General features: G+C 47.0%; 1 protein-coding gene across 1 annotated transcript in view; it reads right to left on the bottom strand.

Annotated features, from left to right (window-relative positions):
- The window catches only part of LOC308166622 (putative neural-cadherin 2), a gene marked incomplete at both ends in the record, with an annotated part of 139,282 nt that overhangs the window by 9,617 nt on the left and 119,665 nt on the right, over positions 1-10,000 (bottom strand). Inside the window, 6 exons of the mRNA XM_080540951.1 lie at positions 251-528; positions 1,971-2,206; positions 3,730-3,914; positions 6,080-6,173; positions 6,775-7,771; positions 8,108-8,737. Of these exons, the coding sequence (XP_080397077.1) occupies positions 251-528; positions 1,971-2,206; positions 3,730-3,914; positions 6,080-6,173; positions 6,775-7,771; positions 8,108-8,737 (2,420 nt within the window). The remainder of the gene's footprint in view (positions 1-250; positions 529-1,970; positions 2,207-3,729; positions 3,915-6,079; positions 6,174-6,774; positions 7,772-8,107; positions 8,738-10,000) is intronic.

The following is a 10,000-nucleotide window of genomic DNA, read 5'->3' as shown; positions in this document are numbered from 1 at the left end:
GATGGAAAATGTTGTCCAACCTATAAGAAACCATACCTCATACGGTTCCAAAGTTCTCTTTAGGTTTAACTGGACAACCGTGCTTTTCCCCTTAAGGTGGGCACACTCACACATACTCACACAGCGTAACGGACAGAGCTGGGACCTGGTCCTCTTGTCATCAACACTAACAGCTAATGTAAACAGCATATCAACAGCTAATGTAAACAGCATATCAACAGCTAATGCTAATGAGCGATGGCGGCCGTACCTGTATCCCAGCTCACTGTCCACGCATGTGCCCCCATTGAGGCAGGGGTTGCGGGGGTAGGAGGAGCAGGCGAGGTGCAGGCTCTCTCGGGCCTTGCAGCCACAGCGGGCCTCCCAGGAGGCAGAGACTGACACCAGGGAAGTGTTCCCAGAGCTGAGGGCGGTGGGGGTGTGGCTGAAGGTGACAGCAGTGCTGCAGCCCCCCGATTGGCTGCAGTCGGTGTAGGGGCACTCGTCCACGGCCACCTGGGAGATGGACAAGCCCAGAGCTGCCTCCAACTGAGAGAGAGAGGTGAAAGAGAGAGACAGAGAAAGGATGAGAGGGAGAAGGAAAGGGAAAGAGAAGGGAAGAAGAGGGGAGAGAGGTGGGAGAGAGAACAAATGGAAATGAAAGGACAGAAAGAGAGAAGGAAAAAGAAAAGGAGGGAGAAAAATGCAAAATTGAATGTCAATATTATGACCAGAGAGAGAAAGGGACAATCCTATCTGTCTTGAATCAGTTGGAGTGAGTGTGAGGATTCTATATGAAATCATTGAAATAATCCGTTTTTTTCTGCAAATCAGTTTTACAGGTTTGTCAAATCAACTTGAATCATTTTGACTGTTATTATTCCTGTGGGGCTGGTGAGGGCAACTCAGAAGCGCTCCATCTTCACTCTAGCAGCCAGCTGTAAAACTGTCTGTGACACACATACAATTGCATATGAACACACACACACACACACACACACACACAAACATTTTAAATGCTTTATTTATGTCCACATAAATACAAAGTGCATTAAGGAGCATAAACACCGAATCAGTTCATTGGGAGTCATGATCTCATGATGAGTGGCAGGGGCGATGCATTCATTAGATCTAAACTGGTGGAATAATCCGAGATAATTTCATCGACTTTCGCTGTTTCCATTCACCTGCCACATTAAATGTATGACCCAGATAAGTACGGTATATGTCTCATGACATGAATACTCTCAGTGGCTTGTTATTCACTGTAAACATGTGGGAATGGTGTCTGTTTTAGCCTTGATACGAGCGGTTTCCCCCGCTCCGCCTCTCATAAAAAAACGGAACTTTTTGAAATCTTTGACCTCTAATCCAGACCACTCCAAAAAGGAGTCAGTTCTGGGGAGCATGGTGTTGATGACATTCTCCTGCCTGGAGGCTATTACCGTACTACTATGTCATCTGCATACGCCTGGACGGGGGTTAGGGGAAATTACATTTGGGGGAGCACATCTACAAAGCCACTTTAACCACTGACATTCTTCTTAACACACTCTCAAGACATTCTCTTCTCCTGTCCTCCCTCATCCCTCATCCCTCCTTCAGCACAAGCCTGGGTCACCAGCTGCTATCTCATGCCTTAAATGGATATTAAATATTTACACACACTTGAACAGTGTCACATTGTGAGTATGAGTACCGGTATGTGTGTGTGTGTGTGTGTGTGTGTGTGTGTTTAAGTGTGTCTGTGAGAGTTAAATCAGTGTATCTTTGAGTAGTACAGCATGTATCTCTATGTGAGTGCTTGGTTAAATGTGTGTGAGAGAGAGTTCTATATCTTTGAGTAGTGCGTTAGTGTGTGTGTGGGAGAAAGGGTTCATGCATATACCATGAAGCAATATGGCGTTGTGTGAGCCTATTCAACACTGGGTGTGTTTGTGTGTGACTGGGTGTGTATCGGGTGTGTGTATCCTCTCCTATCCTATCATCACCTTCGCTTTGCCCGCCGCCACGTTGCCATGGAGCTTCTCTGCCTTGTAGTACCGGGAGTCGCGGGCGGCAAACCACACGTTGACCTCGCGCTCGCCCCGCCGGTTGCCGTTGGCGACAGAAAAGAGGTGGACGTTGTCGCGGTCAGTCCAGAGAAGCTCGGAGAGGAGACGACCCAGACGTGAGAAACGGCTCTCCTGACCCGGAGGACTGCTGAAGAACTGTTCCACTGTGATGTCTGGTTGAAGAGCAAGGAAGGAAAGAAAGATGGGAGGGAGGAAGGAAGGGAGGAAGGAAGGAAGGAAGGAAGGAAGGAAGAAAATTGTTGAGATGTTCAGAACCTCAACAGATCCAAACATAATAAATACTTCTCTGTGCTTGATTGAGGGTGCCTGGCACAATCGAACCAATGGACTAATCCCGAAAGTGCATCTGGCACTCCAGGCACGCTCAAACTCATTTATATTGGGAAACACTTTTCGAATCAGGTCTGCTTGAATCAATGTTATTCATCTATAATAATAATAATAATAATCATAATAATAATAATCATAATAATAATAATAGTAATAGTAATAATAACTTAAATTTATATAGCGCCTTTCAGGGGACCCAAGATCGCTTTACAGAGATACAAGAAAATAACAAAAAACAGTCAGACAGACAGTCAAGCAAACAAAACAACAACTACTGTAAACTAGAGGCCGAAGGCCTTGGCAAACAGGTGAGACTTGAGGGCCATTTCAAAGGCATCCAGGGTAGGGATGTTGCGGATCGGGGCACGGGCATGGAGGGACTTGTAGGTGAGGAGGAGGATTTTGTAGGAGATGCGGGACTTGACCAGAAGCCAGTGGATGAGGATGGGGGTAAATGTGCTGCCACGGCTTTGTGTGTGTGAGAACCCTGGCAGCGGAGTTTTGGACATACTGGAGCCTGTCCAGGATTTAGTTGGATACCCTGAACAGGACGCCATTACAGTAGTCCAGGCAGCAGGTGAAAAAAGCATGGACCAGCCAGGGTTTCATCAACAGAGTCCGACAGTGACGGTCGGTGTCTGGCAATGTTTCTTAGGTGGAAAAAGGCGGATTTGGTGACGGACTTGATGTGGGATTGGAAGGAAAGGGTGGAGTCGAGGATGACACCCAGGTTGTGGACTTCGGGAGATAACGTTTTGTTTAATTGTATTATTAGTTTTATATATATTTGTATTATTCAATTACTTTTTAGGGGAGGACTACTGGGTTTCTTAACATCCCCTGCACAATTACGAGAGAGAGTGAGAGAGAGAGAGAGAGAGAGAGAGAGAGAGAGAGAGAGAGAGAGAGAGAGAGAGAGACAGAGAGAGACAGAGAGAGAGAGAGACAGAGAGAGACAGAGAGAGAGAGAGACAGAGAGAGAGAGAGAGAGAGAGAGAGAGAGACAGAGAGAGAGAGAGAGAGAGAGAGAGACAGAGAGAGAGAGAGACAGAGAGAGAGAGAGAGAGAGAGAGACAGAGAGAGAGAGAGACAGAGAGAGAGAGAGAGACAGAGAGAGAGAGAGACAGAGAGAGAGAGAGAGAGAGAGACAGAGACAGAGAGAGAGAGAGAGACAGAGAGAGAGACAGAGAGAGAGAGAGAGAGACAGAGACAGAGAGAGAGAGAGAGACAGAGAGAGAGACAGAGAGAGAGTGAGAGAGAGAGAGACAGAGAGAGAGAGAGACAGAGAGAGAGAGAGAGAGAGAGAGAGAGAGAGACAGAGAGAGAGAGAGACAAACACACTCACTCGACAGCCTCAAGGAGCCAGCGTTCTGAACGGCCGTTTGGGTCAGCGCCATAACAACGACCTCTGCGGTGGAGGTGACGTCAGGCCAGGTCTTGTCTGAGACACAGACCTCCAGGCTGTAGCTGCCCAGGGGCGCCCCCTCTCTGATACTCAGCTGGCCTGAGTTCTGGTTCAGACTGAACAATCTGAGAGAGACAGAGAGAGAGACAGAGAGAGAGACAGAGAGAGAGAACTATTGCACATTGATAAAACACTGTACATTGTCAATAATATAATGTTTAAATGCCAAAACGCTTACATCGTTTTACATTTTTTGGTTTGCTGTTAGATTTGTATTATTATTTATTTCATTTGTGTTGAAACTGGCAATGTAAATGGTTGTTTGTTTCCCATGCCAATAAAACCCTTTGAATTGAATTGGATTGAATTGAGAGAGAAAAGAGGGGGTGGGGGGAGGGTTAGAGAGTGACAGAGGAATTAGTCGAGAGATAGAGAAAGAGAGAGAGAGAGAGAGAGAGAGAGAGAGAGAGAGAGAGAGAGAGAGAGAGAGAGAGAGAGAGAGAGAGAGAGAGAGACAGAACAAGATATCAGGAATAACCCTAAAATGTTTATCCATCATCCCAAGCCCATTTTCACCATCTCACATTGAACAGGTGAACTGTCCAGGGACATCATCCACATGCATTATAGATGCTTTTACTACCAATATCAATGTTACTCCCTTACCCTCCTATGCACACACACACACACACACACACACACACACACACACACACTCACACATACGCACATACACGCCAGCCCGCCCGCACGCACACACACCCTGCTCACTCTTCTAACACTCCTCCCCCTCTGTTAACTCGATTACTCGATCTATTCCCTCAAGTCCTCCCATGTTCAGTGTTCGTTCTATCAAACCCCACTCCAAAAGGGATCAGATCATAACAAAGGGGAGGACGATCCCTCTCCAACTCCCTTTCTCTCTCTCCATCCCTCCTTTCTCTCTCTCTCTCTCTCTCTCTCTCTCTCTCTCTCTCTCTCTCTCTCTCTCTCTCTCTCTCTCTCTCTCTCTCTCTCTCACTCTCTCTCTCTCTCTCATACCTTCAATTACACCAGAGAAGGAAGCGGTGGTCCACTGGGGTCAGTGAACAGAGCTGTCTCTGTTCCCCATCAGAAGACTGAAGCTATGCTGCAGTCATTAGAGACCCCTTCACTAACAGCTAGGCATAGGAAAGTGTCTGTGTGTGTGTTTGTGTGTGTGTGTGTGTTTGTGTGTGTGTGTGAATGCCAGAGTATGGTGGTATTCTAGGAGGCCCATGATAGAAATGTGGATAAACCTAGTGCCTGCATCACACATTACCACAAAGTTGCGTTATTGTTTTAGCATCGCCTCAACACCAAGGTGAGCCCACATACACACTGACCGACGTTCAAATGAGACTTGAAAAACTGCCACCGCTCTCACATAACCGTAAAAAAACCTTGTTACGCCTTGCCTGTGACTATGACAGGTCAAACCAAACAAGGTAATTAAGCGAGCCGTAAGCCAATCAAAACCTCTGACCGGATCGAAGAGTCGTCACAAGCGAGGCCGGTACGCGTCACGCCGCTCTCCCCGGGACAGCGAATTAATGTAATACATTAATGATCTGTGTTTGTTAGCCCGGGCCAAACATCCAACACAGCACTTCTGGTTGACAGAAAACAAATAGGCTTCAAACCATCATCTAAACAGGGGATGGGATATAATGAGATGATCCAATAGGCTGCGCCAATTGAGATCTGCTGACTGGGTTTTCTGGTATGGTAATGGTCTCTTTCTTGCTCTCTCTTTCTTTCTATCTTTGTCATTTCTTGTCATCTTTTTCTCGGGTGCTCACCACCTCCCATTACAGGTGTCTCATTAGAAAGAGAGGTGCCGGGAGCGTAATCCTGTTCTTTTCAGCGCACACAAACGTGTTGCCCCATCAAACAAAACAAGGGCTCCGCGCCTGGGAATTTTCAATACAATTCTTCATGAAGTATTAATAACGGTGCTCCTGACAAGTCTCATCTCCCCTTTCTCTCACTCTCTCTTGCTCTTTTTTCCCTCTCTTTCAGTCTTTTTCTTTCTCTCTCTCTCTCTCTTCCTCTCAATCTCTTTTCCTTTCATACATTGTCTCTCCCTCAGTCGTTCGTTCGCTTTCTTTTTCTCTTTCACTGCCTCTTTTCCCCATCCTCTCAGCTTTGTCTTTCTCTCCTTATCATACAATTACATCTCTCTCTCTCTTTCGATCCCTTTACCTCCTTTACTGCACACTTTCTCTGTGCCTCTCTTCATTTCAAACTTCAGCAAAGGAGACCATAGTACCTGGGGGGTTTGCCTTCGAATCGGTAAACCTTCTCACTCCAGTCGTCAAGGTCAGGGGATTGAACCTGTCCAAGCACCGTCGTTGGGAGAACACCTGAGTGGGGGAACAAAACAACCTTGAATTAGGAAAGGGAGCAGAACCTGTCCCTGTGGAACACCTAAAACTCTCAAAGTGAAAGTAAGAGAGAGGGGGAGGAGAGGGAAGAGGGAAAGGAGGGTAGAAGCACTTTTCTTTTAGGAGATAAGGAGGAGAACGACGCCTCGTTGGCACATATGGACACGGTTTAGAAACACAGCGGGGGGATGCACACACATTAGCATGCTAGCTCTCATTTTCCCTCCGAAAAGCTAAATAGAGTGCTGTAATCCCGTTAGGTGTGAAATCAACAGCTTTTTCCAATGGCTCCTGTTTATATGCCTATAAAACCTAGGACTTAAGCTTTAAGTAAATTGTTTGCTTCATGGTCTGTTTTCGAGATACATGATGAATTCTTATTAGAGCGTTAATGTACTTTCATCTGAAAAAAAACCTAAATCCACTAAAAATACATTACAGAAAACCTCCGTTTTTCTGACAAATTAAAGCAAGCTGACAGATGGCATGAAACACTAAATAAATGATGTAGTTACTGCAAGAGGGCTGTAAGCAGTCAACTGTGACAAGTGAGCGTTGTAACAACATTACTAGAACGTACCTTGGTAGCTGTACACGATGAAGTCAGTATGGCCCGGCAAGTGTGGGTGGTCATTTCTGTCACCAATGATGACCGTCAGTGTGCTGGTGGAGCTCATTGGAGGAGAGCCGCTGTCAATCATGAGGATGGGGAGGCGGTACTCCTTCTGGCGCTCACGATCAAAGGTCCGCAGGGCGGTCAGAGCAGCGCTACCATTGCGCAGGTCCGTCAGGTTGAAGTTGGTGGCGTCAGAGGTCAACATGAGCAGGCGGATGGAGAAGGGGCCGCCGTTGGGCGAAGAGTCGCGGTCGGCCGCATGGAGAAGCAGGGACGTTTCGTTCATGTGAACCGGTTGAGGCGCCACCATGTTCTCCCACACAATCGGCCGGTAAAGCACCTCGAACTCTGGCCCGTTATCGTTGATGTCCAGCACGGTAACCATGACGATGGCAGTGCCTGTGAGTGGCGGGCTGCCCGTGTCAGTAGCCAGGACCATGAGCCTATGCTGTGACACTTTCTCCCGGTCCAGAGAGTCAGCCACCACCACCCAGCCTGACTGGTCCACCAGGAACTGGCCATAAGGGTCAGACTCTTTGGCAATACTGTATAAAAAGCGGCCATTTTGGCCTGAGTCGAGATCAGCGGCAGTGACTTGAGCCACAATGGTGCCCACCGGCACATCTTCAGACATCGCGGACGCCTCATAGAACTGCGGGAAGAAAACGGGTGCGTGGTCGTTGGAATCCTCCACCTGGACTAAACAATATGCCAGGCTGAAGAAATCTGCGTCTTCTGCTTTCACCGTCAAATTAAAGGTCCTCTCGTGGGGCTTCTCAAAGTCGATCTTCTTCTTCAGCCGCACCACGCCACGACGGTTCACCTTGTCGGTCTCCACAAAGAACTTCCTGTCCTCGTCACCACCAACGATGCTGAAAGTGACCACTGCATTCTCACCCTGGTCGCCATCGGTGGCCGACACTGCCAGCACCTCGCTGTTCACCTCCAGCTCCTCCGCCACCTGACAGCAACAACATATCTGATTGGTTAGTCTGTTCTCTGAGCACACAAAGTGAAAAGGTCAACATGACAAAAGTAATCATGACGTACATGATGACTCAAAGTGCTTAGGTAACAATAATGAGATATGAAAGTAAGAATAAAGAAGAGTTACATTACAAAAGAACATAGCAGACCACAAAAGCATTTAAAAGGGGAAACAAATATTTTTGCATGGTATACATAAGGAAGATAGCATGGGTAAAACTGAAACACATGACAAATGAACAATGTGGGGGCAGAAAAAGACAAAAATGACTTGCAAATATAGCTATTTGCATGGAGCCAGTGTACCCACCTGGGCTGTATAGATCCTCTGGGTGAACACTGGAGGATGGTCATTCACATCCGACACCACAATAGTAGCTGTCCCAGTCCCGGTCAGGCCCCCACCATCCCTGGCCTCCACTACAACCAGATACCGGTCTTCAACCTCACGGTCCAGCGACCGCAGCACCGTATAGATGGTACCGGTCGAGGGATTGATGGAGAACAGGTTGAGATTGATTTCATTGCGAACGTTCTGGACGATGCGATAGGTAAGCACAGCATTTTTGTCCACCTTGGGGTCGTCCAGGTCCGTGGCCCTCATCTCCATCACAGATGTATCGGCAGGTGAGTTTTCAGGAACGTGGCCAACAAAGCAGCCCGAAGCATCCAGGGCCGGACACGGGAAAAAGGGCGCATTGTCGTTGACGTCGCGGACTTCTAATAGGACGTCGGCAAAGCCTGTCAAGCCTGCCCCTACCTCGTCTGTGGCCAGGACAAGGAATCTCCAAGCCGAGCGCTCCTCACGGTCAAGACGCCGCTGGACATAGATGTGGCCTGTGCGTTCGTCGATGATGAACTCGCTGCCAGCTCCCTGGCCGTGGAGGGAGAAGCGCAGGGCGCCCTGGTCGGCCTCCTGGTCCGGGTCTGTGGCTGAGACCTGCGTGTGAAAGTGTTGAAACATCATTTTGCATTAGCAAGCCTATAACCATCACTGGACTTAGCCATAGTGAAAGTGAGTCATGGCTCAATTAGTAAAGTAAACAACTATAACTGTAACTTAGAGTAAGAATGCTATCTTTTCTGCAGTGTACTGTACTGTGGAATTAGAAACTAGGGATGGAATCTGCAGCAAAGTTTACTCTTAAATGAAATGCAACTTTACCAATCCTCCCAGGATTGATTTAAGAGGGTATTTCTTTTCCTTTCTTTTTTAGGGAGGGAGGACATTCTCAATACGTTTACAGCCCAGCTTGTATTCAATCAATAAAACGTAAGCTATTCATATTTCATGACAGAATATTCACATTGATTTGAATCAATTCCATAAACAGTATGTTTGATTTAAATTAATGAATTCTGTCTCTGCATATTTTGTCTGGCCTGAGAACTAGGACATGAAAAGAACATTGATTCCAAAAGCCTATACGCAGTAACCCATCAACAATGAAAGAAACACGCTTTCGATAATTAACCTGCCTTTATGCTATCTCTCGTTAAGGACATGCGTGCAGTGCAGACACTGACACGTTCTCCCACATCTGTCACCAGAACTCACAATGCAATTAAAACTTAATAGCCGCCAAGAAAAAGAAATGCACTTTCTCCCTTCTACTCTTCTCCTCTCACCAGAGGGTTTGTTTACAAAAGCCTTTGAAGTTGAGCTTTTTTTCCTTCTCTCTCCGTTTCCTGACAATGGTAGGGGAAAGACAATATCGAGAAACACCGGCACGCATGACAGCCGGGGCCATACAGGTAAGTCAAAGTATTTGTTTCAAATTGGATTTTCTCTCGCTTTTCTCTATCGGCAGGATTGTATTAATATACAGAGTGAAACCCACTTTGGGGGACGACGATGGCTGCCACACACACTGGAAAACTATTTAGTGCATTAGAGGGGAACCAGGCGCACATCAAATCAATTCCCCCCCTACCGAGGAAGCGGCCCAGGGTTGACGACTCGGTGACACATGCCTCTCTCTCCAGGATTACTTCCATGCCCTCTAGAATCTGTTTCCTTTTTCATCTGATTCACCTTGGCGACATGCACATATTACACAATTATGGCGAATAGGTGTGACGAAAGCAGACTGTGTAGAAAGCCAAAGGATAAAGCAGGTATTTTCTTTCTAAGTAAATTGTATTTATTTCTAACTGTGGGGCCTCTTGGCCTAGGGGTATCGGGTAACAGGGATATAATATA

This window comes from Nansenia antarctica (assembly GCF_963989245.1).
Source record: "Nansenia antarctica genome assembly, chromosome: 10".
Taxonomy (NCBI): Eukaryota; Metazoa; Chordata; class Actinopteri; order Argentiniformes; family Microstomatidae; genus Nansenia; species Nansenia antarctica.
Note: the sequence above shows the minus strand (reverse complement) of the source record. Positions and strands in the feature narration are given on the sequence as shown.